General features: G+C 49.7%; 9 protein-coding genes across 9 annotated transcripts; 5 read left to right on the forward strand and 4 right to left on the reverse strand.

Moving 5' to 3' along the window:
- Positions 1-823: 823 nt before the first annotated feature.
- N7489_009774 (uncharacterized protein) lies at positions 824-1,304 on the forward strand (the record flags this gene model as incomplete). Its single annotated transcript, XM_056715524.1, has 2 exons — positions 824-1,006; positions 1,071-1,304. 2 exons carry the CDS (start codon positions 824-826, stop codon positions 1,302-1,304), a joined length of 417 nt encoding a protein of 138 aa, XP_056563146.1.
- Positions 1,305-1,479: 175 nt separating this feature from the next.
- Positions 1,480-2,868, forward strand: N7489_009775 (lactate 2-monooxygenase; the record flags this gene model as incomplete). The annotated part of the gene is made up of 4 exons (XM_056715525.1): positions 1,480-1,688; positions 1,753-1,774; positions 1,837-2,479; positions 2,531-2,868. 4 exons carry the CDS (start codon positions 1,480-1,482, stop codon positions 2,866-2,868), a joined length of 1,212 nt encoding a protein of 403 aa, XP_056563147.1.
- A 175-nt stretch (positions 2,869-3,043) lies between these two features.
- N7489_009776 (lipase family protein) lies at positions 3,044-6,500 on the forward strand (the record flags this gene model as incomplete). The annotated part of the gene is made up of 2 exons (XM_056715526.1): positions 3,044-3,373; positions 3,429-6,500. 2 exons carry the CDS (start codon positions 3,044-3,046, stop codon positions 6,498-6,500), a joined length of 3,402 nt encoding a protein of 1,133 aa, XP_056563148.1.
- Positions 6,501-7,079: 579 nt separating this feature from the next.
- Positions 7,080-8,021, reverse strand: N7489_009777 (uncharacterized protein; the record flags this gene model as incomplete). Its single annotated transcript, XM_056715527.1, has 2 exons — positions 7,080-7,783; positions 7,844-8,021. 2 exons carry the CDS (start codon positions 8,019-8,021, stop codon positions 7,080-7,082), a joined length of 882 nt encoding a protein of 293 aa, XP_056563149.1.
- Positions 8,022-15,449: 7,428 nt separating this feature from the next.
- Positions 15,450-19,281, reverse strand: N7489_009778 (DNA repair ATPase SMC5; the record flags this gene model as incomplete). The annotated part of the gene is made up of 6 exons (XM_056715528.1): positions 15,450-16,574; positions 16,624-16,751; positions 16,803-16,875; positions 16,931-17,821; positions 17,875-18,786; positions 18,847-19,281. 6 exons carry the CDS (start codon positions 19,279-19,281, stop codon positions 15,450-15,452), a joined length of 3,564 nt encoding a protein of 1,187 aa, XP_056563150.1.
- A 203-nt stretch (positions 19,282-19,484) lies between these two features.
- N7489_009779 (uncharacterized protein) lies at positions 19,485-19,876 on the forward strand (the record flags this gene model as incomplete). Its single annotated transcript, XM_056715529.1, has 2 exons — positions 19,485-19,595; positions 19,688-19,876. The coding sequence occupies 2 exons, from the start codon at positions 19,485-19,487 to the stop codon at positions 19,874-19,876; spliced, it is 300 nt and encodes a 99-aa protein (XP_056563151.1).
- A 624-nt stretch (positions 19,877-20,500) lies between these two features.
- On the reverse strand, positions 20,501-22,640 carry N7489_009780 (ankyrin repeat and BTB/POZ domain protein; the record flags this gene model as incomplete). The annotated part of the gene is made up of 3 exons (XM_056715530.1): positions 20,501-22,100; positions 22,158-22,243; positions 22,314-22,640. 3 exons carry the CDS (start codon positions 22,638-22,640, stop codon positions 20,501-20,503), a joined length of 2,013 nt encoding a protein of 670 aa, XP_056563152.1.
- Positions 22,641-23,102: 462 nt separating this feature from the next.
- nimA (serine/threonine protein kinase nimA) lies at positions 23,103-25,423 on the forward strand (the record flags this gene model as incomplete). Its single annotated transcript, XM_056715531.1, has 3 exons — positions 23,103-23,154; positions 23,226-23,278; positions 23,339-25,423. 3 exons carry the CDS (start codon positions 23,103-23,105, stop codon positions 25,421-25,423), a joined length of 2,190 nt encoding a protein of 729 aa, XP_056563153.1.
- A 979-nt stretch (positions 25,424-26,402) lies between these two features.
- N7489_009782 (WW domain binding protein 11) lies at positions 26,403-27,284 on the reverse strand (the record flags this gene model as incomplete). The annotated part of the gene is made up of 1 exon (XM_056715532.1): positions 26,403-27,284. One exon carries the CDS (start codon positions 27,282-27,284, stop codon positions 26,403-26,405), a length of 882 nt encoding a protein of 293 aa, XP_056563154.1.
- Positions 27,285-27,737: the final 453 nt, after the last annotated feature.

A 27,737-nucleotide genomic window follows, 5' to 3' on the forward strand; every position in this document is an offset into this window, starting at 1 on the left:
ATCAAAACCCTGGCTTTCGTCGACTTCTCTGGCTCAAGTTGAAGAAATGTGCCCTTCGAAATTTCTATATTGCCAGTGCATATCTTTGGACTGAGGCCATGAGAGAGCCGATTCCAAATGGCAATCCTCACCAAGTCTGTAATGAGATATGTCAAACCCACCAGTACTTGACCATGGTCTTGGAAGAAAACGCACCTACGACCCCACTGAACTGGCCCAGGCCAAACAAATGGAACGTAACACTTGTTTTCTCTCCTTCGGTGATTCCAATGCCACTGCCTTCATCGATTGTGCACCTGATTTGAGCACTGTCAAAAGCGAACTGCATATGGTCAGCTCATAGAAGCAGTTCTAGTACTCCCAACCTTCGTCTCGACATACTGTCTCAGCCCTCTGATACTAGGCCCATTGAACGAGATATTTCGACGAGCCACAGTCTTGCCTTCGGGGAATTCATTCTACCCTGGTCTTCAACCTGATGTGTTGGGTCGCTTGAAATAAAGGGGCATTACTCGCTTCTCGTCTACTCAGCGGCATAGGATGCTCAGATGGACTTGTGAGTATGCCCCTTCTTCTGCGGCCAGGCCTTGCTCTAATGTGCTAAACGTAGGTGGGCGCTGGTATCATCGGCGACTGTTTTCCAAAGAGCGTGACTCAGTATGCCATCTACAATCTTGTGTATGTCTTTGGGCCTTCTATTGGGGCTGTCGCTGGTGGGTTTACCACACAATACACGACATGGCACCGGGCTTTCTGGGTGACGTCTATCTTCGACTTACGGGGCCTTGCTCTGGGAAACGGATAATTCCTTGATTCACGGGGTATGCAGGTTTCTCGCAACCCAATCTACGGAGCCCAGCGAAGCATGGCCAAAAGAATTCAGAGTAGTCCTCATGTTCCCGGGATCGATCCTCGCCCCGGTCGGTCTGCTGTGGTACGGATAAAGAGCGCAGGCCGTCAGGCATTGGATTATGCCGGTTTTGGCATGGGTCTGTTCGCCTACGCTGTGATGATTCTGTTTCGGTGTGCCAGTGCATATCTGCAGGAAGCTTTTACTTTGTATACGGCAGTGCGACAGGTGCTACTTACATTATTCGTGGATTGAAGGGGTCCGGATTTCCTCTTTTCCATCGGAGGATGTCTCAGTCGCCGGGTTATGGATGGGATTTTACTATTGTTATTGGCTGCTCCCGAGGTCGGTTCCTGTTGTTCTGGGTATGGCGATCGACTTAGAGCTCGAAGTAGTGATGCTACTGGACAAAGTATGGATAGCTATAATTCACTTGACTTTCTGCGCGTTATGAAATGACAATGACTATAAAACCGGATATTTTGCGCAACGTGTTGTTAACATTTGAATGCATGAAGCCATGTAACCTCGGTTCAATTCACCTCCGCATCACCGGGGACATAGCTGACCCCCAGCTTCGAACTTCGTTTCTCTAACCTTCCAATTTCCAACGATCTACAACGATTGCAATGTCTGATAACTACGGTAGCTACCAAACGGAGATCTACGGCAAGGGTGCCTTAATGAGCATCCTGCCTGGTGTAACCACCGATCCCCGCAAGCTAGTGGAGCAAGCTCGAGAGTCTCTAGGCGTTCGCGCATTCAATTATGTCGCCGGCGGAGCAGGTGAGAAAGCAACAATGGATAGCAATCGGCTGGCATTTCGGCAGTGGAAGCTGTGAGTTTCTAGACATTTACAGACGTTTACCACGATAATCAGAAACCACTGACGAGGCCAATAGAATCCCACGAATGATGCGAAATGTTAGCTAAGGCAATATGCAATGAACTACGACTACGTTCTCGCTGACTGATGACATACCCAGACACCCGAGCAAGACGTTTCAGTCGAGCTCTTCGGTCAGAAATACGACAATCCCCTTATTGTCGCACCGGTCGGCGTACAGGGTATCTTCCACGAAGACAAGGAGACAGGCCTTGCAGAAGTATGTGAGGAAGTCGGGGTGCCGTATACGATGAGCACGGCGAGTACGAGCTCGATTGAAGAGGTTGCGACCGCCAACAAGGACGGGAAACGATGGTATCAGCTGTACTGGCCACAGGACAACGACATTACTCTGTCGCTGCTAAGGCGGGCGAAAGAGAACGGGTTCTCAGTTCTGGTTGTTACTTTGGATACCTGGTCGCTGGCGTGGCGACCGGCCGATTTGGATAACGCCTACGTACCCTTTATCAAGGGGGTGGGGAACCAGGTCGGGTTTAGCGATCCTGTTTTCCGCGCGAAGTTCGAGAAGGAAACTGGATCGAAGATTGAGGACGACATTATCGGTGCATCGCGCGCATGGATCGGTGGCATTTTCGCTGGAAGTCCGCATTCGTGGGAGGATTTGGCTTTCTTGCGGAAGAATTGGGATGGGCCGATTGTGTTGAAGGGAATCCAGCACGTGGAGGATGCGAGGCTAGCGCTGAAATATGGCTGTGAGGGGATTGTGGTTTCCAATCATGGTGGTAGGTGCTTCTTTCATCGGCTTTTCATGTTCTTCTCTAATTTCCGTCCAGGTCGTCAGGTGGATGGTGCCATCGGGTCTTTGGACGTCCTTCCGGAAATAGTCGATGCTGTCGGGGACAAAATGACGGTACTTTTCGACTCGGGGATTCGGACGGGTTCGGATGTGATCAAGGCACTGTGCTTAGGAGCCAAAGCAGTTCTTGTTGGTCGACCGGTGATTTACGGACTGAGCATTCAGGGCCGAGACGGGGCCAGACAGGTTCTCAAGGGGCTTCTGACCGATTTGTGGCAGAACATGGGCCTATCGGGGATTCGGAGGGTCAAAGATTGCGACCGGAGTCAGATTCGCAAGGTGCAATACGGAGGCGACGTGAAAGCGATGATGTAGAATCGGACATAGTAACGTGTATAGAAGTCTTGGAAGTCGATCACATGTGAAAGGCCGATCTTCAGTAATTGGGCTACCAAAGCTACCAACTTGGCTTACAACCTACAACCTACATGGAGGGACACACTGTCAATGTAAAAAGAATCCTATGGGTTGAATATCCCTTATTCTTGATATGTTTACAAAGTCCAATGGCCGGGGAAACCCCGATGTCGAGACGAATCTAGACCATGCGCACGCTCACGTTCCCACGGGGTCGACTCTGCTCCCGCGACCAGTCGCGTCGTTGATATCTTTGATTACCCAGTCGACCTCGTTATCGTTGCGGCTGGGCACATTCTTTGGCGGGGCGGCCCTAGATGGTGCGCGAGCCACGACTCTGACCAGCTTGGAACTAAGCCGGGCTTTAGTCGAGGGCATCTTGACGAGGGCAGGAAGAGATGTCGCCATTCGTAGTGGCGATGATCGCGGTAGGACAGAAGCCGAGTCTCTTCTGGAGCGAAGTGTATGTTGCTGGACCCTCTAGGCCTGTCAACTTGGTCTTGAGTAACACCCCCTAGTTGGCGACGCTCCACACGACGGTGACCTCGGCATCTTTTTTCGCCGCAGCGACATTCCATTTCTCGTCGACCACTTTGTCTTCGGTTGCGAATCTCTCGCAGGCACTTCTATCTACTTTGGATGCCATTCTTGGATCCACCGAGTCTTCGAGGGCCATTGCGGCTATTATCACGCTGATTCGACGTGAGTTTAGATCTCTTGAACCCGGCGCAAGTACCGAGAACATCGGCGTCGGAGACCTTCTCATCGGTTCCCTAGGCTTCGCGCTATTGCAGCGTTGGGGTAAGAAGAATACCGAGAGACATCTGCGGCAGAATGGCGGGGATGAGATTGTTTGGGATGTTGTCATCCTGGATGACGGCGCAAGAGCAGACGTGATCAGATCCCATGAACTGCAATTCCCCGAGCGCAATAATGAAGAGTTGGTTGAGCCTGGCAGTGCTTCGTTTGTGATGCCTGGAAATGGCGACGAAGCTTTTGATGTAGTCCGACGGACGAGCGTGTCTGATTCGTTTGGGCATCGTCTCTCTATACCCTTGGACGGTCAGCAGCAAATGTCCGATGAAGACATCCGCGCTTATATTATGAGCCAGCTTCCTCAGGGCTGTCATGCATCTATCAGATCGGAAGCCCTAACGGCGCGAACGATCACCGTCGATATTTACGATGATGATATGGCAGAGATCGCCGCCCCGCCTGGAACGAAACTGATAGAGGAGAGATTCCATCATGATCATGCTGATGGCCAGGGATGGTGTCCCAGCCATACAGTGGTGTTTAGGACAGCCTTCAACAAATCCCAGAGCACTCAGCTGCGACCCTATGACGACTCTGGAAATTTTTCCCTACCTGAGCCGGATCATCATAAACGAGCATTGCCGGGCAGGCCATCGTCCAATAATTCGACGAAGCCCCATCATGATCTGTCGCGTTCACATCCCGATGCCACACAGGGCATTGCTCTCGAGCACCGTGGAACAAATCCCGACTCGCCGAAAGAACCTCCCAAGCCTGCACCTAGCAAAGGCCCATTCGCAAAATTTGCGCAAAAGGTTAAGCCGGCTGGCTTTGAAAGGAACGAGACCAAGCAGCCACTGGAAAAGAAACCATCTATAGACTCGCCCGAACCCTCGGGGATCCAACGCCCTCGTCTACCTCCCAGGGCTACAAAAGGAACGGCGTCCGTGAAGGCAGCGACTGCACGAGAGGTCTCCAGCAGACCCGCTCTCAAGAAGAGACAGACCGAACCTCTGAATTATCGACCGACAACCCCTGTCCCGAACCGGGGTTTACGAAGGTCGCCCTTTCCAGACTCCCCTCAAAGGCAGTCGCCACAGTCGCAAACGAAACACGTCCCGTCTCACGAAATGTCTGTCTCTAGGGGCCCGCGAGGGGGACATTTCGCAGTGCGAGAGAAGAGCCAAGAGTCACTCCTCACTCAAACTGACACATTCCTTTCACGCCGTGGTGCTGGTATGCGCTCTGGATCGCCTACCGCGGTCCAGACTCACGTTCGCAGCAGCAGCTCCATGTCTGTGACAAGATCGGAAGCGGACGGGACTTTGTCTGCGAATGATGACCGTCCCGGTTCGTCAGGTATGCATCGCAGATCCCATTCGTTCACCCCTAGCCTGTATTCCCTAGCGACTGCAGGGTCTGAGACGTCGCTTCTGCTGGCGCACCGGCCTCGCAAAAGCGCATATGAAGATATGGAAACCATCCAGGCACTCAATCGCGATGGCTATGTTCCAGGCATTTTTCCAGAGAGACACTTCGTGCAAAACATTCGCCGGTTCTCGCGCTTCTCCTCTGCCTCATATGGCTCGAATGCGCTCACGGTCATGGGTGTTCCTAGTGACTCGAAGAATCTACCTAGTACGAAGTCAGACGGTCACGAGCACAGTGCGTTCTCAGAGAATGCAGGCCTTCCACCCTCTACGATCCTCCTATCGTCATTCGTCGATCCAGCTGGTGGCTCGAACGCAGCTGGTGAGACAGAGACAGGCTTCCCATTGGTTCACTACCTTTCTATCGACCATGACTCCAAAGCCGTGGTTCTCACTCTACGAGGGACATGGGGCTTTGAAGACATCCTCACAGACATGACCTGCGATTACGATGACCTCGAATGGCAGGGCAAAAGCTGGAAGGTGCACAAAGGCATGCACGCCTCAGCCAAGCGACTCCTAGAGGGCGGCGGCGGCCGAGTCATGATCACCCTACGTGCGGCACTAGAGGAATTCCAAGACTACGGTATAGTCCTATGCGGGCACTCGCTCGGCGGAGGCGTCGCAGCCCTTCTCGCAACGATGATTTCAGAACCCAACCCCTCCACAGCAGGCACCTCCTTCGTAACAGCCTCATACCAACCCGCCACACGTCCCCGCCTCTTGACCGCAGATAACAACCTCAATCCAAGCATCCCAGACCCCAGCCCACCAAAATACACACTCCCAGCGAACCGACCAATCCATGTCTACGCCTACGGGCCCCCAGCCGTGATGTCCCCCTTCCTACGACTCGCCACACGAGGCCTAATCACAACAATCGTCAATGGCTCAGACATAGTCCCCAGCCTGTCGTTAGGAATCCTGCACGACATGCACACAGCGTCCGTATCCTTCAAAGACGACGCCACGGGCGCCAAAGCGCACATCCGCCAACGGGTCAGCGATTCCCTCCGCCAAAGCATCATCCACAAATTCTACGTCAACCAGCCTCCGCTGGTCGTCAACGCAGGTGATGGGGTCGGCGAAGACGCTTGGGCCTGGAAGACGTTGAAAATGCTGCGGGATGAGATGCGTGCACCGAAACTCATGCCGCCCGGTGAGGTTTTTGTCGTTGAGACTATGCGGGTTCTGCAGCGTGATGCGTTCACGGCGCCGGAGCTCGGGATCGATGGGTATCCGCGTCTTGGGAGGCCTGCGACTCGCGTGCAGATTCGGTTTATCCGGGATGTTGATGCTTGGTTTGGTGAGCTGCGCTTCGCTGGTGGCATGCTGAGTGATCATAATCCTGCGCGGTATGAGACTAGTCTGGCTGCGTTGGTGAGGGGGGTTTTGGATGAGTAGACCTCAGAAGGTCTTTGGTATCTATGTGTTTATGTTTAGTTTTATTCTCATTCGAGTGTTTACCTGCGAGTTGGATATTGGGAAGATACATGGTTATTTGGAAATAAACTTCCAAAGTTATGTTGGTAATGATTTGATGATAAACTTAGGGCACATATAGACAACAATGGGTATTTACAAGCTAACGGATATCCCTTGGAACTGGCCCGGCAAATAGTTCATGATCGGAGCAGTCCGAATGAGAAACCGTTGATGCGTTGCCAGAGGGTCATTGACTTGTCAAATAAAGAGCGAATATAACAAGTACAAACGCCACTAAGACGACTACAGGATAAAACATAAGGAGTCTTCATCATAGAATGTACATTGAGAATCGTAAGTTTATATAGTGTATAGAACCGACCCATCTAAACCAAATGGGAATCCGATAGAAAGAATCATAACCAAGATCCAGGGTATCACGGCATCACACACAACGCCAAACAAAAGAAATCCCCATCTGACAAAGGAAAAAACACCTTTAAGAAAAATAACATGACAAGAATCAGAAGAGGACCAAGACAACAAATTCACAACCGCCTATACGACAAGCGCAGTAGCAGCAGGGGCAGGGCCAGGGCGACCAGAATGGCAGCCACGCTCATGGCGCTTCATGTTACTGCGCACGGAGAAAGCCTTACCGCAGCCGGCATGCGTGCAGCGGAAGGGCTTCTCGCCAGTGTGCGAGTGCGAGTGGATGCGCAGGGAGGAAGGGCGCGAGAAAGCCTTGTGGCATGTACGGCAGATATAGCGGTCGTGGTTCTGCTGGTACGGGGCTGTGGTGGAGGGCGGGAAGTAGTGGTGGTGTTGCCAGGCCGGGGTGACAGGAGAGATGAGAGCCGAAGACGAGTGAGAGTGCGAGTGCGGCTGCTGCGTCTGGACCTGGACAGGGGGCATCTGGGGTGCTGATGCTGGTGTTGAGGGCTGGAAGGAGGATGTGGTTGGTGGGCGAGGGTAGTACATTGGCTGTTGAGGAGCGTCGACTGGAGATGTGTAGGATGAGACGCTTGGTGCAGGCGAGGCGTAGGGTACTGTGTTGCGAGGGATGTGGACTGAGCTGTTGCTGGAGATAGAGGAACGGTGAAGGTGATGCTGGTGTGCTTCCTTGTGAGACAGCGACTCCACGGGAGATGCGCGGCGGTGGGCGTGGCCAGAGCCGGGGCGCAGAGGTGGTGTTGGGGGCAGTTCGTAGGACTGAACCCGGACATGGCGGTCACCGAGAGATGGTGACAAGCGTTGGCGCTCTGGAAGGTTTAGGGTTAGCGAGGCTGTTTTGGGGTTGCAATATAGTTCCAAGTACTTACTAGCTGCGTGCTGAGCACCATCAGCACCCTCAAACAGAGACGAGATTGAAGGCAATGAGACCTTGGGCTCTTCGGCTGGCGGCGACAGAGGCGGCGAGCGCTTATAGTAACTGGACTCGAGAGGAGTATAGATCGGCTTGACAGCCGCGCTGTGAGAGAGGAGGTTGGAGAGATCCATGGTGAAGAAGATGTGATGGAGAGGTTTGATCCAGGTGCGTTCCAAGTCCAGCTTTGTTCAGTGAGTGGGGGATGCCACGAGGTTTATACCTAGAAAGCAGGCGGGCGGCTTTCCATGATCGCCAGCGGACTCTGCCGACTCAGGCAAAATTACGATTTACGTTACGACATTTTTTAATTCATTTTTAATTCAGTTTTTTAATTTTCCCTTTTTAAATTATTTTTAATGAGAGGCAGTCTGTTCCAAAGCTTAATTTAATTGGTTTTTACTTCTTTAGGTTTAATAAATTCAAATTAAAATTAATGCAAGCGAGATAAATAATTATTAATAATTCTTTTCGGAGATTAACGTGGGGGGAATGACGATTCACCCACGCGAAGGCAGAAGCCCTAACCTTCTAGCCTTGTGGGATGTGCAACGCCCTAAATCCAAATTGGGAGGCCGTAAAGACCCCGTTGGACGATTGCACCTCGGCTACGGTTAGTGCAGATCCTGCTAGACCTGTCACATATCCCAACCCCATAAACGGCTGATCGATCAGGGATCTATCGATCTGCGACAGCGATAAACGGTTGTGTACGGTGTAGACATTGATATAATAATTCTCGTGGTCTCTCCCTTTGAACTATGATGATAATATAATTAATATAAGTGTAAAACCCGGGGATGACACCGCGGACGGGTTCAGGAGATCATTATGTCGCGTGGCTATGGAGAAACCTTGGAAAACGGCGGCAAGCCAAAAGGGAAGGTCACAAAGCGATAACGCTAGTCCGCTTTTGGCCACACCTCCGGAACCTTGGAAATCATATTTACGTCTGCGCTGCTTATACGCTGGTCAGGCTACTCCATACATACCTAGCTATCCATGGGTTGGTTATGCACTACGAATTTAATTTAATATATTAACTATCGTTTCCGCTGCAATCGATCCTGGTCATCACCCAAGGGCGGCTCTAAGCGCTGGGGGCGAGACCAGAGGAATGCCTGAAACATTTATTAATCCATGGCCCTGCCTCGCTTACACGAACCTTGTAGGCACAGTGAGCGGAGTACATACATCGATGTATGTATATCATCATACAACGTACATGGGAGAAAAACTTGTTTCCTTCCCACATTAGTGCATGATACGTACTCCGTTCACGATATCCAGTTACGGAGTAATCTACATATACCCTCTAGTCTTAGCCCGATCGTGAAACTGGTTTGAGAAAGGAAAGATCGCTTCAGCAATCAAGAACCCATACTGATACTAAATTAAGAAGGTAATAAGGCCTAGAGTCGATCTAAGACCGTGCTCCTGAAGATCACTCCTCGAAGCCGTGGAAATGAACTATCGCTACCATCGAAAATGAGTTATTGACATGATCGGCGTTCTGGAACATTACTCCTATTACCATTTTACCTGTGACCCTTTCCGGCCGTGCACGGCTTCTGCACAGGCGCGATTGGGGATTGGCCGTTAGATGTGGATTCATCCCGGCCTCGTGGGAGCGAGCTCCACTATTTAGCCCTTTACGAGAGATCGCCGGTGACGGAGGTAATAAATACCCATGAAAGAACGGACTGTGCAAAATAAAGTAGATGGAAATAGGATATAAATCATACATTCATGAATTTATTTTGAATTATCCTTTACTTCTGCACTCCGTATCTCACCTGACAATCCCCCTATCCACCGTATTGATTTATTGGTTACTATTTTAAAATGGCTCGAGCGTCAGGATCGTCCCGGTCCTACGGATGATCAACCCCCTGGTCGGCACTTGGTACGGATCGCCTATTCTCAACTGAGACTGGTGCCGGTCTTTGTATTCCGTGGGCATTGATTGGGTCTCCCTTGGTTCGGCCCTGGGTAAATGGATATTTGCCCTTTCAAATTCATCTCACACATAAAGTCATGTAAGTCATAGCTGTGAGCAGTGTCATTTGTATAGGACATACATTTCTTTTAGCGATCTTCATTCTGAGAGAAACTTCACGCTCGGAAGCCTATTTTTGCTTTTGCGCTTTTGCTTTTTTCTTTTCTCTTTGGTCATGAAACCGGTAAAAGTGTGATCCGCTCAAATCCCATAAGAGCGACATTACGCTTTGCGTTTTCGTTTAGAATTTTCATTCGAAGGCTAAAACCAAGGTTATTTCCCCCTTTCATTCCACTCTGCTATATTCGACTATGTTTATCCTCACTCCGCGTACGTATCCTATTTTGCCAGTCAATAATCGATAGTCTGGTCAATCTGACCGAGGAACATCACATTGAGGGTGATCGAACTATCCTCTTTAGGACATAGACCCGGGTAGAGAACGGATTCAGCCGTGATCGCTGATCGTTTCTTGATCCCGGGGCACTGGGCCCATGCCACGCGACTGTCTCACCCCTTTCTTCCCGAACACACAGGCTTGTCCGGGTTGGGTCAATGGTCGTAAATCAGTGGGGCGGAACATATCCAGCCACGCGACAAACTTGGATCTTCGCAGATGTGATATCTTGCGTACCATATATGCCCTCTACAGATGTATACGTTCAACACGACATCCACTATAAAAGTAATGGTTGCCTTGCGAAAAGGTTGACACATGGCACTTGCATATTCATATGCGCATTGTGTCTGCTGTATCACATATCACATCGTGTTGTGTTTCATCAAGGGAAATCCTAAACTATAATTAAAATTAAATAGCCCCAAGCGTCAGTCTTGGAACCTTGACGGAATTTCCAAAAGTCAAAATGGTTTCAATGTTCGAACACCCGGGCCGTACATTCCAAGTTCGTAAGCCGTAAATTACCTTACTCCAGTGGTAGCTTCCAAGTTACACGCCGATCGGCGATTGGTAGATCCGATCTGACGCTTGTACTACTTGGGAAGGTGCTTTTATTGGACGGCGAACGCGCCTGGCAATGCAAGTGCCACGCATTTAATATGCATCCCTTGTTTTTTGTTTTTCTCCATTTCACGTGGCAGCAAGCCCTAATCTGGCATTCAACCCGATGCACCTGTCTGCATCCGATCATTAGGATATTCGCATGGGATCTTCCCGCCACAAAGACTGCAGTAGTGTACGGAGTACATAGGACGGAGTACATATTCCATGCTATTGATGCAGGTATTGGATTATTGAATATTGAATTCCCAGTAATACGAACGTGTCGAATAACACCTTGCTTCCATACCCATGCCCAAGTGGTCAATTTCAAGATTCATCTGCACTGATTGCATGTTAGAAGTCAATGAGTATGATATCGACAACATAGTACAACATATGAACCATCCTCCCAACTAACCTCCTTCCTATTCGGAGATGATCGGTGGATCAACGAAGATCCAACTTCAGGGGGAGACATAGCCGATGGCCATAGCTCCCGCTTACTCATCCCATGATCGCCCGCCATCGCTAAGCGACGACCGTTTAGGCAGTGTCTCCGATGCGGTCCTCCACCTAATGGCGATATTGATACGCATTGACTCGTATTTGGCCCCTGGTGCTTATGCAACGTACTGATCACTGCAACGCGTGTTATCGGGATATTGGTTGGGATCTAGATTTAGATCAGATACCTGATCTGATGATTTCGAGGTCAATTTGCCATGAACCACGTTATGGAGTAATATTTCTGCTGTAGGATGTATTTGATCAATGGAGTATGGATTACTCCTTCAGGATCCGATACCCCGACAGTCTGATCCCTTTCCAGCCCCCAAAAATGAGAGAAAGACATTTCATTTCTACACCGTAGATTGTCATCAGCGTATTCGCCGTATAGCAAGCCGCATCCGAACCTGGACAGTGAAAATCAGGGGGAAAAGTAATAATAGAATGTCAACCCCAAAAAAGCAAAAACAAAGATCCTTAATTACCTGCTACATATGTATAACCGACGCTAAACGAGGGATGATCGACAGCGATCACCTACAATATACCTGTACATATTATTTCATTGTCTCGAAAAAGACAGATCTAATAAAAGGGGGCTGTCGCTTCCAAGGAGCCGGGCCCAGGAGAAACACTTAATAAGAAATCAGGGCTCCGGTAGGATCTTACCGAAGCGTACTAGTCCCAGCTAGGTGGACGGAGCATTGCCAGAAAGGGCGTTAGGCGAGAGACGGTTAGAATCCGGCATGTCTTAGCTGTGTGAAACAACCTGTTCGTCAAGGCGATCACAGGAATTAGGGAGCTTACCGGCATTGTACCGGGGGGTACGATTTCCCGCCTCGGTATAACCCCCGTGTAGGATCGGCCGTGGGGCCCCTAGCATCGGTTACACTTCTGTGTGAACTGACCATGTCGGGGGTTCCATATTTTTGCCTTGGAAAAGAAAAAATGGAGAACATGGAGCAATGGAGCAATGGAGCTCTTCCCATGCGCTTGATCGCTATTTTAGGGAGGTGATACCTGACCGATCGTCATCCTCGTAGATCCTACGGAGTACGGAATACTCCGTACGGAGTTATGCTTGCTCCTGATCTGTTTATGTATACCCCTTTCACACCCGTCCTCAGTGCATCAGTAGATCTGGACCACATTGACCCTCCCCGATGAGTCTATGTCTCTGCTACGGTCGTATCTATCTGGATATCTGCGATCTGCACTCCGTTCGCTCCACTGGAGCTATGAAACACCCGAGAAACCTCCCTGCGCTAAACTCATGAGCCATATCCGAATGAAGCCATATACCCGCGCATAGTCTAAGGAATTGTCTGATTAGTCCTCGATAGTCGGTTTCATTAACTAGGATACCTCGACTTTTGCCTCGGTACTTACCTATATTGTTACAATATACATCGGACGGAGTACGGAGTACATACTCCATAGACATACTCCATACCTCCGTGATCCGTAGACTGTAGCAAGAAGAATAAAGTTCAGTCTTTGATTACTTTGATTAAGGTCCTGCCTATTTGGGCCTCATACGTCCACCTCTTCCTTTCATTTAGCTTTCTATTTTTCCACCCTAATCCTTCGGATGTGGTTTCGGGTCTTTGTTCGGAAGGATTCATTGTCGCAACCGTTGAGATATCATTTTCCAACCGGGTGACTCAGGATTATGTGATCCCTCGGGATCCACTCGCCCACGATTTCCTGCACATCCAGCATCCCAACTACACACTAAGCACACTACGTATGCAAGTACAACGTATGCAATCAACTACTTCGGACATATTCCGTACTCTGTCCACACCAAGGGAGCGGGGAGGGTTGGGCAAGGGTCTGATCATGCCCAGCCTCCCACATCCCAGACACATGCTGATGGTGACATACTCTGTACATACGAGATCAATGCCCATCGCATGGATCGCTTCCTGGGATGCAATGCCACTGTAATGTCGCCAACAAGAAATCCACACGCCTAGTCCTGTCATTGTCTATATTTGCATTTGCAGGGTACAAAATATATAGTTATATATATATATATGTGTGTGTGTGTGTGTGTGTGTCTCCTTAACTATATGTATATATTATATATAGAGTTTCGACTGCACAATAGTGATTCATCGAACCGGGGGCCATACTAATTCGGTCGCGTAGAAGGCAATCCCCAAATCATCCCTGTCGGAGAGGCAATTTCAATGGGAACCTTGTACAACATAGAACGTATGTACGATGTGGTGTGGACGCTAATGGTAGATCCTGGGTGATCGACCGTGTGATTTTCACGGTCTTGTTTCATGCCGGCAATTGCTTCTTCCCTTGTGCGGGGATTGGGTAGGAAAGGCATGTTGAGCCCATTATTATGAAAGCATTGCGGAGTACGGAGTACGGAGTACCCCGTAGGTCATTGGATTGGTAGGGAGGTCTTTTAGTGACTAGAATGGTAGATCATACCACCGTTGCATTCCATGATTTTTTTTTTACTTTTGGGGCCTGGGACCTGTTGGCGGTTAGACATCCTGTTCGGAGTTCAGGTTCACCTCGCCACGCCGTGGTCCGTTGGGTCTCCATATGCATCTAGTAGCATATATTATTGGATACAGGGCCGGCCTGGGTCCCGTCTTCTTGGTATTGGTTATCCTGCGCCGCATTACAGGATCGGAGCCGTCAAGTCAGACACAGTACAGGTGGAAAGGGCTTGCATTGTACTCCGTATATCTTACATTATATGTAGTGACATGGTACAAGGTACATGTTCCCAATAATAAGTCCAGACTGCATAGGCAGTCTGCAATGATATACAAACATTCCATGTCACCAGGCCGTCCAGATCTGAATATGCCGGGTGTGGCCGAGATTGTGTGACCCTGCGATGCTACGACCTGAACTCTGTCGTGGCGCTTTACAGTATATGGCATATTATACTCCGTACATTTTTCTCTTTTGCCCTCTCCAACATACGTACAGAGTAGTGAGACCCCAAGCCACGTTATGGGGGCCGTTGAAAAGGATCAAGCAACAGAGTGACCAATGCGTTGATCTGAGTCTGAGGGCCGTGCAGGACTCTCCGCCATGATGCATCACTGGTATTGAAACCTGATGTATCGGCTTTGCAGGTAGGAAGGAGACAAGTGACTCACTACAGAATAGAAAGTGTCCAGTAAGCCAATTTGGTGAAAGTAAGCGGTGTAATGAGTAACAAGAACTTAACAGAAAAAGGAAAAAAAAGAAAGAGAGACTCGGAGTAGGATAATACATATCTGAAACATGAAACATATACAAGAGGCAAAGAGGCAAAGACTGGAATAATGAATAGACCAAAAAGGCGTCGATCAACGTGCATATGCATGGTCTACCTAGAGAAGACAAGAGTATTGAAATCAAAAGCAGATTAGAGTTGATAGCGAAATGTCATTGTTGACCGCCTATTGGTGTGCAATCCTCCGGTGATCGACCTTTCGATCTGAGCTCTCTTCTTCTTCTTTTTCTTTTTCAGGTTTCTTTTTTTCTTTTTTCTTTTTTTTCTCTTCTTTTTCCTTTTTGGATTATACCAAGCGATCTATTTCTTTTTCAGTCCAATCGTCCGATCCGAAGCAGGGATGAGAATCCTTTTTCATCGAACTTTCTAGGCCAAAGAGGAACAAGCCAAGAAAGGCGTAAACGGTCTTTGACCTCTTTTGCCGTCTTTGGTAAGGGCCTCGTTAACCTCTTTGAATTGGTCACTGCGGCTCCCTTTTGACCCCATATGCATGATCGGCCACTCCGTGTCTGTGCGAGACCCACGTTGGGATTGGTCTGATCTTCATATCGCCTGATCTATTTGTATAGACATTATAGACAATATGCATAGTAAAACAAACTTGCTCATGACTACAACATACGTAGATATGCTCCTTTTTTCTTTCTCCGAAATCAGAGATCAAAGGGCCTCTTATCGGAGGTTCGAGAGACTGGCCAAATGAGGCAAATGGGGTAGACAGGGTAAACTGGTAAATGGGTAAATTGGGGTAAATTGGGTATCGCAAAAGAATAAACTAATCCCCGAGAACTTCATTATTAGGCATAGACGTCCACTTGACCAATGCTTTGCATAGGCTCAGATGGCCCACTGGTGATCGCGCCGGCCGCCACTGCCCTCATGCTCCTGATTGCCTTCTTGAAGTTGGTCTTATCATAATCTTCGGGCATATGCTCTCCACTGTAGATGCAAAGCACCCGCATACCCGGCTTGTAAGATAGTTGTTCAAGCAGCTTCGGTGTAATGAGGAAGTATTGGCCACCTCCACCACCCCCGATGGGGTTGCCATTCTCGTCGGTTTCCTCGGTCTCGCTCGAGGCACAGGCAATGTCGACCAGGCGTCCGTGAACCATGCGCTCGTTTCGCGGATCCATACCTTGATTGATCTCATCAACAACCCGGAAGGGCGAGGCCGAGAGCGACTGGAGTGCCATGAGATAGAAGATGGTGCTCACGGCTCGCTCACCACCAGACTGGCGATGTGAATCCAAGACCGACAGGCCCGCGCCCTCGCGGAACTGGACATGGATCACGATCGACCACTCGCCAAACTCGCTAGCACCAGGCTCGCCATTGGGTCCAGGTTCACCTTCTGCTTTGCCCAAGGTAACCTGGCCAGCGCATCCGATGCGGCGGAAGGAATCCGAGAAGGCATCGCTAATCTTCTCGATGAGCGCTTCCAACTTGGGCTCCCAGTCCTTGCGGATGTCTGCGATGGCGTTGCCAAGTTCCGTAAGCTTGTTTAGGAAGTCGGCGAGTTTGGAGCGCAACTTCTCGATGGATCTTTCACGGTCCTCGAACTCCTTGATCATGTGGCTACTACCACCATGGGTGAGCTCCAGGCGGGCCTTTTCGGAGTCAATGTCGGCTTCCAGTTTATCCATGTCATGATCGTCGAGTCCTTCAAGTATAGCTTGCGCGTCGGGTTCGTCGTGTAGTTCTCGGCTGATTCGCTGGGCTTTCTGCAAAACTGCTCTGGCCTTCACTTTGGATTCCCTTAATTTGACTGTAGCTTCCTGGGCCTCTCGTCTCTTTGTTTCGAGCAGCTTCGTACTATCAATGTTGCGATGCCGCAGGGTCTGAAGATCGGACGTTGCCTCCAAGGATAGGACCTCGACTTTCATGAGCTCCTCATGAGCTTGGCGGAACAATTCCACGGCATCCTGCATTGCGTTAGATAAAAGTAGACAGAAATATCAGTGGTGAACTTACGGCATATTCGACAGCGGCCTCAGCCTTTTGAATTGCAATTTCGTCTTGCTGGTTGCGAAATCCACGAACTCTTCCCCGTACCCCATCAAACATCGATGTAATGTTTCGAAATTTGGCCTCTTGTTGAGCTGCAAGTTGTTAGACTAGTGTCAGACGGCAGAACAAGAAATGAAACATACAGATCTTCTCGGGGATTGCTCGATACTGAGTGTGAGCGGTCTGTTTTGCGCTCTTTTCTTTCTCAATGTCGTTCTGCAGTAAAAGTTAGTATGCGATGTGATGAAAGCAAGAGAACTGTTCAAAATACCATTTCTCGCTCGGCCTGCTCGTGCTCTTCGCGTATCTTTAGCACGGCAGCCCTCTCAGACTCGAGCTTCTCCTTGATGTCCTGCAGCTGTTCATTCCACAACATGATGTTCTGTTGGTGTTCACGTTTAAGGGAAACATCAACAGGCTGTTCGGTCCACATCTGAGCAGGCTTGATCTCTCGAACCCGGGTTGAGGTGGCACCAGGTCCATACTCTCTACGCCGAGTCACTTGATAGCTTCTTTTTCCAGATACCCAGGAGCTCATCAGACCCTCCTCCAAACGGGCAAATACTTCATTTGAGATTTCACGTAGTCCGATAGGCGTTGAATGCAGGTTCTTCTCGCTGCACAGCATGGCAATGACAGGATCGGGCCCGGTCAGAAAGTCCCTTGCCCAACCATCGAATCCCAACTGGGCAAGTTGATCGTTAGACATTGGAGCCCTCATAGTATCTAAGGACAGCGAGCAAGTGCGGATACTAATGTCATGGAGCCCCAATGTTTGGTTAATCGCAAGTTGCAAGGTGCGGAAATCTCTCCTGGTCTGCACGGTGAACGATGTGAAGTCTGTCTTCTGAAATAAAGACTCGACTGCATCGGCATATTTAGGGTCGGTGATTGAGCACGTAACGACTGGAGGGCCGAAGACTTCCTTTTCAAACTTGCTTTGGTTCTCAAGAAGCCACCTATAGGCTTTCAGCGTATCGTGAGATAGTCTCTGCAACTTGAGTTCTTGCTGGCCGGAGGCCGAGTCCAAGCTGCTCAGCTGGCGTTCTGCCTGCTCGATGTTCCTTTGAACCTGTTGTTGCTGGTCCTGAAGAGGCTGTTTTCTGTCTTGGATTTCTCTGGCCTTTATCTCAAGCTCGCGTTTTTTGAGCCGTTTCTCTCTCTAATGTGGTGATAAGCATACCGGTCAACGATATAGAATTTAGAGTTTCTTACCAAGGTCTCGTTGTAAAATTCCGGGTCGAACTCCACGGCCTCCTCTTCTTGTTGGCGTCGAAGTCTATTGATAGCTTGTTGAGCCAATGCTGCTTCGGACTTGTGCCTTTGACCACTTTTCCTTTCGGCCTCAATCTGATCGTTGAGATCCTTGATCTTGTTCTCAAATTCATCGATTTTTCGGCCGCGTTCAGCAGCGACTCTAGATGCCTCGCCAACAGAATCCTTTCGGTCGTCTTTTACGCTGTTCAACTGCGCGATATAAGCCTCTTTGGCGTTGACTGCACGCAAAATAGGCTCGTTCTCTGCTTGGATCCGATGATATTCACGCTCAACTTCAGCCTTGGTAACCTTCAGGGCCTCGACAGCGTTGTGGTGTTCCTTGTACTCCACAATTGGACGGCAACGCTCAAGAATTTCGATTTTTCGCTTGATCACGGCTCTCTGGCGCATTCTTTCGACATCAGCTCTTTGCATCTCTTGACGATTCTCCATGTTTTCTAGCAATTCCTTGTCGCCACTGTTGTCCATCTCGAGTTTCTTCTGCTCGGCCCTTAGCCTCTTCAAGGCATCGTGCCACTGGGTCATTTCCGGACCAGCCGCTGCTCTTTGCGTGGAATGAAGAAGCTCAATCGGCGTGAGTGCAGCAAACTCGGCGACCTTATCCTGAGGGAGGAATTGACAGAGATTGTCTACCTGGATGGCGAAAGACTGGGCCAGTTTCAACACGTCATTCTTAGAGGCGTTCGCTCCATTGACTGTAAATGAGCTCTTATTGCCATCACGCTTGATGGTTCGCTGGATGACAGGATTGTGACCAATCTTGGGCGGTCCGCATAGTTCAATCTCAATCGTAGCCTCCCGGGCCCCATGCTTCACAAACTCGCCTAGGTCTTTAGCGCGTCCAAGGTGCTAGAAATCACATTAGTGTCAGTATGAGAAGGCTGTGCAGTATTATAGTCCGGGTCATACCTGAGGTCCCCATCCCAGGCCCAAGCAGATGGCACAGACTAGGGTGCTTTTGCCCGTTCCATTTGGACCAATGACCATGTTGAGCTTTGGTCCAGGGTAGAATACTGCCGACGTGTATGTCACGAAGTTTGTCACCTTGATCCGCACGATCGCACCCGGTTTATAGCCACCGGGGCCAAGGCCATCGAGGGCTATCGCACGCGGGGCCTGAGAAGCTGCTTCTGGTGTTTCAGATCCAGCACTATCCCCATCACTTTCTCCTTCGCCTCCACCTTCACTCTCGTCTCCAGGCTCGGAGCCACCATCGCTCTCAGTGGGGTCCAAGCGGGGGCGTTTGTGGTTCGAGGGTTGGGCTGGAGGAGTAAACGTAGGGTCTCCGCCTTCCTCTTCATCTTCGCTGTGAGGTCGACGACGAGGAATACTGGGTGACGCCATGTTGGTTGGAACCCTCAAGTAGATGTAGAGGGAGCCTCATGGGCTGTCTGTGGAATTCGCTTTGTTCGGCGTCTCTTTGTTCAAGTCAAACGCGAGGGAACGCGTCCGCGATCAATAGAAAGTCTGGGTTTAGTAGGCGGTGAAAGCCTCGAAATGGCCAATTAGTTGCGACCAAGCAGCTTCGACTTTGTATAGCACTCACCATGCCTCCTCCGAATATCAAGAGGTTGGTCTTAACTGCTGCCGTCGTTTCTATTACTATTACGGGCACTCTTTACGGAGCTGGTCTTAAAACAAATCAAGAAATTGCTGAGGTATGAGCGGATCCATCTTCACCGAAGTCATCCGTTTGTCTCCAGTCGTGTCATTGAATCCCATTCCAGATTTAACAATTCATGCGATATAGACAGCAAAGAAACGGCAAGAATCAACGTTTGATGAACAAACAAAAGCCCTGCAGGGAATGCGCTCCAACTTGATCACGCGGAGAGGCATAATCGAGAACCAGATACGGGACTTGGATGCAAGGATGCTGGAAAAGCAGCAGAAAGGCATCGGTGGTAATGATCAGGATCAACAGAATGGAAGTCGATGAGCACTACGGAGTCTTTGCCGAACGGAGCCAACGGATTCACAACTACCGCTTATGCGAACCAACCCACGATGCAGCCGGCACGCTTTGATCTTCCGAAGGGCCGCGCACCACTTTCGATTCGAATACAAGGCGGGGGCTATCGACTATTTCCAACAAGGTCTCAATATCCACTAGCCGCGTAATAATTCCTGCCAGACCAGTTTCACTTGAAGGTGTTCTTCGAGTCGCATCTACACGATCAAATCATGGCCTGCGAAGTCTGGAGGCATTGGACTTCTATTAATGAATTTGACTGCTTGTCACTGGGCAATATCAGTTTTTATGTACATAAGCTGATGTGCTATTCAAAATCAGGCACTACTTCTTTTGTTTATAGACAAAAACATATCTTTTTCCCTCCTGCCGGGAGTCTGCAATGAGTGTCACCACAAAGGTTCCATCAGAGGGCTGAGTGCATGTCGAAGTTCCTCACAGGTGCACCTTTCATTTCCAGACACTGTCTTGATCTCCAATCCAGGGCCGCTGGATAAACCAATCAGCCCAGAAGCCACTTGAACAGTCCGATGGTATCAGGAGACGCTGTTGGCCGGCTAATCTGGAGGCCAGCGGCAAAACCTTGAACGCCTAAGCCTCGAGATTGAGTCTTTCGAGCAAGTCATCCAGCTTCTCGAGCAGGATCTCATAGTTCATCGCATCTTCCGAGAATTCATCCGCGACAACGGCGCCGTCGAGAGTTCGAAGCTCCGGGGCATGGACGTGCGGCTGCTGGCCTTGACTGGGGATAGCCTCTCTGGAAACATCCAGGTTCTGGATATCTTCTGTAATACTTATAACGTCTTCTGGCTGCCCGTCTTCGTCTAGATCTTCCGGTAGTTCTTTTTCTTCCATCATCTCATGCAGACCAGCCTCATCAAATCTCAATCTAAACCGCTCTCCAAGATAGAACCGGATATCATCCAGCATTTCAATGGAATCGGTTTCCTGTCTCGCCTTAATACGAGATGCTGATTCCTTAATCAACTCCGCAAATTCTGGACTATCTATATGTGCTTCCAGTCGATAAGCGAGATATCGAGCGGCGAATTCTTCCAACCGCTGCACGCGCGTCAACCACGCAGCTCGAACAATTGAGTAAATGTCAATATCATCTTCGTCCGCCATTCCTCGAGTTTTCGCAGCCTCAGCCTGGGACATTCCAGCACTGCCGAGGGTGCTGATGACCACGGCGGCTTTTGTCTTCAGCTTCTCAATGAAGAGCATATCTGCGGCGAATAGGACATCGATCGCGATTTCTAAGGGGAAATCGGCTCTTTCGGTGTATAAGAACGTAAGAATAATTTCCAAGACCTCGGGCGAACAGTTGACATCGATGATTGTCAGATGCTCCTTGAGGTAAGCTTCGCGAAAAGTGGATGTGAACATGGTCTGGAAAAATTCAGACCGTAAAAGCATTGCTCGATGGCATGGGAAGACAGCTGATTTCGGCTTGTCAAGTCTCTTCTCATTCGAGGTAGAGATAGGGCCAACGGGAATCGAACTGGATGTGCCATTGCTGACCTCTGGTGTATCAATGTTCGCTTCCTCCTCTTCCTCGGGGAGTTCATCCGCCCTCAGAAGAACATCAGCGAAGATTGCATTGCTTCGATCCCATTTCACTTCGTTCACTTTCGAAGTCTCCACCTCGAGCTTGTTCCCCAGAATATTCTCCTGGAACCATTGTTCCATTTGATCTCGGCCCTTGGAAATATCGTCGGTTCTTCTTTGTCTGGCACGTCTCCTATCTCCGCTATCAAGGATACTGTCTAGGAGACCGGGGATCTCCAAGTACTTGGAGATTCTATCCACCCCTGCAAATGTCTCTGACTCCGTGAAGCCTGTTCCAGGTCCACTTCTCAAGTCCCGAGGGGCTTCACCAAAGTACATGTATTTGATAGCGGCCCCGAATGCCTCCGGAGGAATGGTATTGGGGAGATCCAATGTTGCAGATTGTGGTGCCACAGCTAGTTTACCATGGAAATATGGAGAGCGTGCCGCGAGGATAAATTTGTGAAGGTGAAGCGATTCATCGGATGCAGTCACAACAATATCTGCCGTTAATGGAGACTCACGGGTGAGAAGCGAAGTTATATGCGCGGCTAGCGGCTGGAGGGGGTCCGTGGACTTGGAATAATCATATTCCAGGAGGAGGTTTCGTATCCGGTCGTTTAGGGCATTATAGAGACATCTATAAAACCACCATCGTTAATTCTAGCCACTCTATATAGGATCAATTGCTATTTACCTTTCGCCCTGAAACGTGTCTCGCTCGCAAAGTGCACCGGACTCAAGAAGAAGTTGTACAACTTCATAATGACCACAGAGACTCGCCTACCGGTTCCATCGGTTAGGATGTGGTACGCAGGATGGGTATGGTCGGTTTGTCAATATATTTACTCACCAGGATCAATGGCGTATAATCATAGGGATCACGAGCATTAACATTGACACCCTCGGTGATTTTCTCCTGGCAGACTTTCAAATCGCCCTGACGACATGCGCTGCATAGTTGATGGAATGGCTCACTGAGATCTAAAGGGTTATCATCCTTTATAGTGCCCTCCTTAATCAACTGCTTCTCATTGACTAAGCTAATCTCCAGCTGATCCTTCCGCAGCACAGTTGGCTCATCCATCATGCAGGTTGCCAGCAACAACAGGTCGAAGTGGGATGAGGGCAAACTGCAATGGCGGGGCGGAAACAGGCTTATCGATAAGCACGTGACCATGTACCTGTGAACTCCGAAATTAAGGGGGTTTCTATATTGTACAGACATTGAGAATTAGTAGTGTGATAAAAAGACATCTAATGGTTGAAGTATCCATTGGATATATATATTTCAAGTATACATAATGTAGGTACATAGGTGTGCAAGCCATCGAGCTGTAATTGAACAAACGTCATTTCAGGGTTTTGCCTCTCCTGACGACCGTTTGATCTCCTTCCCCCACCGCCTGCCGGGTTCGGGAAAGCGCCATAATCACCGTTGCATAGCAACGATCCCCCAAACACCCATCTTCAAAGCTCCAATTCATAATGCCTTGACTCTTCCTCAAATCTTCAATTCTGCAGTTCGACTCTTTTTTTTACTAACACAGGATCTAGTCTCACAACGTTCATGCATCATTGACTCTCATTCACCTGTTTCGTCTTCAACTTATTGTCCTAAACTCTACAGCAATCTATAGCCATGGCGATTGCTTTGGCTGAGGCCGATAAGTATGAGATTTTGGACAAAATTGGTATGCTCTGCCTTCTTGTGAACCCAATTCATATTTTATATGTTCAAAACTAATCTTGTGTATTCATTCAGGTTGCGGTTCCTTCGGGATCATTCGCAAAGTCAAGCGGAAGTCAGATGGATTCGTAAGTGTAGTGCATTGTTGGCATCTTGCAACCAGAACTAACCTCAATTTGCTCCTATAGATACTATGCCGCAAGGAAATCAATTACATCAAAATGTCACAGAAAGAACGCGAACAACTCACTGCCGAGTTCAACATTTTGAGTTCCCTTCGTCACCCAAACATCGTCGCATACTACCACCGGGAGCATCTCAAGGCCAGCCAGGACCTGTACCTCTATATGGAGTACTGTGGTGGTGGAGACCTAGGTATGGTTATCAAGAACTTGAAGAAAGCCAACAAATACGCCGAAGAGGAGTTTGTCTGGCGCATTCTCTCCCAGCTTGTCACTGCTCTGTTCCGGTGTCACTACGGATCTGATCCCGCCGAGGTCGGATCAAACATTCTGGGCCCACCTCCCAAACCGTCTGGTCTCAAGGGAAAACAGGGGCAAGTCACTATCTTGCATCGCGATCTAAAGCCGGAGAACATCTTCCTCGGTAGTGACAACACCGTCAAGCTAGGCGATTTCGGCTTGTCCAAGCAAATGCAGTCTCATGATTTTGCATCAACTTATGTTGGGACACCTTTCTACATGTCACCGGAAATCTGTGCGGCTGAAAAATACACCCTGCGCTCCGACATTTGGGCGGTGGGCTGCATCATGTACGAGCTCTGCCAGAAAGAGCCCCCTTTCAACGCTCGCACCCACATTCAACTAGTCCAAAAGATTCGCGAGGGAAAATTTGCTCCCTTGCCTGATTACTATTCACCGGAGCTCAAGAACGTTATCGGAAGCTGTCTGCGGGTCAATCCCGATCACCGCCCTGATACTTCCGCTCTGATTAATCTTCCTATCATCCGCTTGATGCGCAAGGAGAAAGAGGTTGTTGACCTCGGAAAGACCCTGCGCCGACGTGAGGAGATTGCTGTTCATAAAGTCCGCGAAATGGAGCAGAACCTCGCTAAGAGAGAATCAGAAAAGCAAAATATCAAGGCCGAAATCGAAAATACAGTTCGACGAGAGTGGGAGGTCAAAGCACGCTTGGAGATTGATCGCCAGGTGCAAAGCGAACTTGATCGACTCCGCAAGCGATTTGAGTCTGAAGTGCAAGAAAGGGTTGCCATTGAAGTGAAGAAGTACAAGCACAACACTTCCAATAACAACACCGCCCGAGACGATGTATTCCGCACAAGTACCCACGGCTCTGGGTCCTCTCGATCCAGCAACCAAGGTTGGCGGTCTTCTCGGTCTTCTGCAAATATGACAGACGACAGCGATAGTACTCCCTCATCAAGCGCCGACATCAGCCAGCTGTCCCTTGGCTCTCCTCCATCAAATGCCCGAAAACAGCCCAAGAAAGAGACGCGAACGCCCTTTTGTCGGTCTAAGACCGTTGTTGATTCACCGGTGGACGTTCAAATGGCTGAGCCGTCACCCATTTCAATCGCTTCGCTTTCCCTGTCCCCTCGCCGCACTTCCGGCCAAGGAGGCGCGCGCAACATCTTTGCAGAGGCGGAGCGGAACAAAGCGAAGTGGGAGCCCACCCTGGCCTACTCTGATGATGAGGACGATACCCCCGACTTGCCCTCACCAACTCGGCCCAAGGTGAAGCCCGACCCATTGAAGGCGCCTCGACGACCTCTACTTCGTCAGAATACCGCGGCTCTCATGCAGAAACTTAGCACTCAGCCTTCTTTGTTCCCTTCCAGCGGTACTCGCCTTCCTCAATCGACAAGTGCATCTACTTCCGAGTCTGAAGAGCGCGGTGCAAGTGAGAGCAGATCCAGGTCTCCCCATCGCCGTCTAACTAAAATCCCCTCATCTGCCAATCTCGCTGCCGACGCGGGCACATCGCCAACTCGCAAGAGTGCCTCGAAGCAACAACCTCCTGTCAAGAATGGGGGTGGCGGTGAAGAGATGTTCAAGGCTGTTATGCAACGCAACATGGGTGGCCGCACTCTGGTTGAACTTGCACAGGCGAGAGCCGGAGGCCGTCCGATGGATGAAGTCAAGCGTTGTGCCAGTGACTCACGCGCTGGCGGTCCCACCATGAGCGTAAAATGCTCTGAACGTGATGCTCCTGCTATCTGGAACCCTGAACTGGATGAGATGCCTAGTCCCTTCCTTGCCCGCGGCAAGAAGGTTATCCGCAACCTGCGGTAGTCTTTCACTCAGATCAGATTTCTGTTGCATTTACTTTGTCTTTTTTTTTCGGGTTGGTTCTGGTTTCGGATTTCTTATGGCGCCTTGGTGTGATTGGAGTTTGTTCCGGACTGGAGGGTTTTTTTTTTTTTTTTTTTCCTGGTCTTAGATTTGGATGATTTGGTTTCTTTTCAGTTCCCCTGTTGCCCACCATTTTGGGGTTTTGCACTTTCGCTTCTTGCGCATACTTTCCCACTATGTCACGGAGTTGGCCCTAATTTTTTCGGAGCATCCTTGCCACATGCAAGACACGGAGTTTGATACACATGTCCATGGGCACGCCCATGGATCTTTGCCTTCGTTGGCTACACACTTGCCTCACCGACTCGACTCTTTACTACTTTTTCTTTTGTTGTTTATGCCGTCATGCCCCTTTCCTTCAAACAAGGAGATGATCCGAGTTCTCTTGTACATTTATTTGCATTAGCCATGCACTGATTGTTGAATTTTTGTATTCTGCTTCCTCTTTCTCTGAATGTCTAATTGATTACTCGTCGTATCCTCGTCCGTTGCACATATGTTGCTGTTTATTATTGGACTAATATTTGCAGTCACTCGGGAATCCTTAGCCCTACTTCAAGTCTGGAAGCTTCGTCCTTAGGCATGTTCTTCAAGAGTGCTCATTGCATTTTGGTGTCTCATGTTTTACAAATTTGGAGTTCCGGTGCTGCAATGCTTTAATGTTGGGTGTACATACCTACTTTCATAGGCAAACATACGTCGTTCATTCCAGAATTTTAGTAGGTTTGTAAATGCTATGCTGACTTTCTAGGCATGTGAGTCGAGACATTTCCGAAGTATTAGCCCTAAGGTACATGACCAACACTTCGCCACTCCTTCAGACTACTAGATGGTATACACAAGTATGCACATCCCATTGAAATCCGCAGCATGATATGTGCATCACGTTTGATGAAATATATATTCAAGAGGTCAGATATTAAGCCCACGACTCCTCATCTTCGACCTCTTCTATCTGAACAAACTTGCGCTCCTGGTTAAGACGCCGCTCCTCTTCTTCTAACGTCAACATCCAGTCCTCCTGTGCCGAATCGTCACCCTGTGCTTCCGGAACGGGGCCGGCATTATACCCTGCTTTCTCAAGCTTGTCCAGCTCTTCTGGTTCTAACAACTTCCCCTGTCCCTTGATTGACTGCTGTTTCATCCTGACGGCAGCCGGAACAAACTTCTTGGTCGCCTCTTGACGCAAGTCCCGAATTTGGGGCTTCGCCTCGTAAACAGTCCTGGCCGCTGGAACCGCGGTCGGACGAGATGGCAGTGGATGAGGACCTCTGAGCTCAACGTTCTGTTCTGAAGGCACATTGTCATCCCGTCTGCGCTGGTGCTGGCGCGGGAGTGGTGGCGGTGTATCCCGCGGCATGGGTATCCTTCGTACGTCCTCATCCGTATCGCTACTGTCACTATCATGAGGCATTCTTGTTTCATCTGAGCCTCGCCTTCGCTTCCCAAGCACGCCATCACCACCACCTCGTCTCGCACCATCACCCTGGCGGCCTCCTCTGCCGCCATGGTCGAACCGGGGCGCCTTTTCGCCAAGAGCTTCACGCGCCTTCAAAACGCTCCGCAAATCCTTCTCCAGCGCTTCGAGAAGCTCCTTATCGCGCGGCCGTAGCTGTTGTCCTGATTCCTCGGCTTCTTTGAAGCTGTTGATCTGTCGCTGGATTCGATCTGGATTGCGGCGCGCAAGTTTCTCGTTTCGGCGCGCTATTGCCTCTGACTTGCCCTTTCTCAACTCTTTTTGTTTATCCTGTTTTCGCTGCGCTACGGCAGGGTTGACCGAGCGCTCTTTGTCTTTGGCCATGACGTCGTGCTGGTGTTGGTGTTGGGATTGGTGTGCGTGTTCGTAATTATCGGTATGGCATAAGCTAGCTGCCCAGGCCCGTAATAAATGCCACGAGCTCTCGTCGAACCAATTCCAGAGATCGCAGACTAGGCACGGTACAAATGTCTGGGCTCTGTGGGGCTGTCGCAGGTGACGGGTATGGTTGGAAACAATAATCCACGGCGCGAACTCAAGAAGGCGCGATATGAGGGTAGCCGGTTTGTCTGTTTCGCAGACTAACAGGTGATCAGTGCGTTAGGTCACCTCGACTGGATGGATCGTGTTGGGCCGTCAGGTCGCGACTGCAGGTGGCCGGGATTGCGATTGGGTGACGCTCACAGGCTGAATGTGAGAATGTGAGAAAGTCTTATGAACAAGCGGTGTGTCAAGCAAAATTGCCAGTTTCAGCCTCACAATCTAGGTAACCAAGCT

Source organism: Penicillium chrysogenum (assembly GCF_028827035.1).
Source record: "Penicillium chrysogenum strain IBT 35668 chromosome Unknown utg000005l_segment0_segment0, whole genome shotgun sequence".
Taxonomy (NCBI): domain Eukaryota; kingdom Fungi; phylum Ascomycota; class Eurotiomycetes; order Eurotiales; family Aspergillaceae; genus Penicillium; species Penicillium chrysogenum.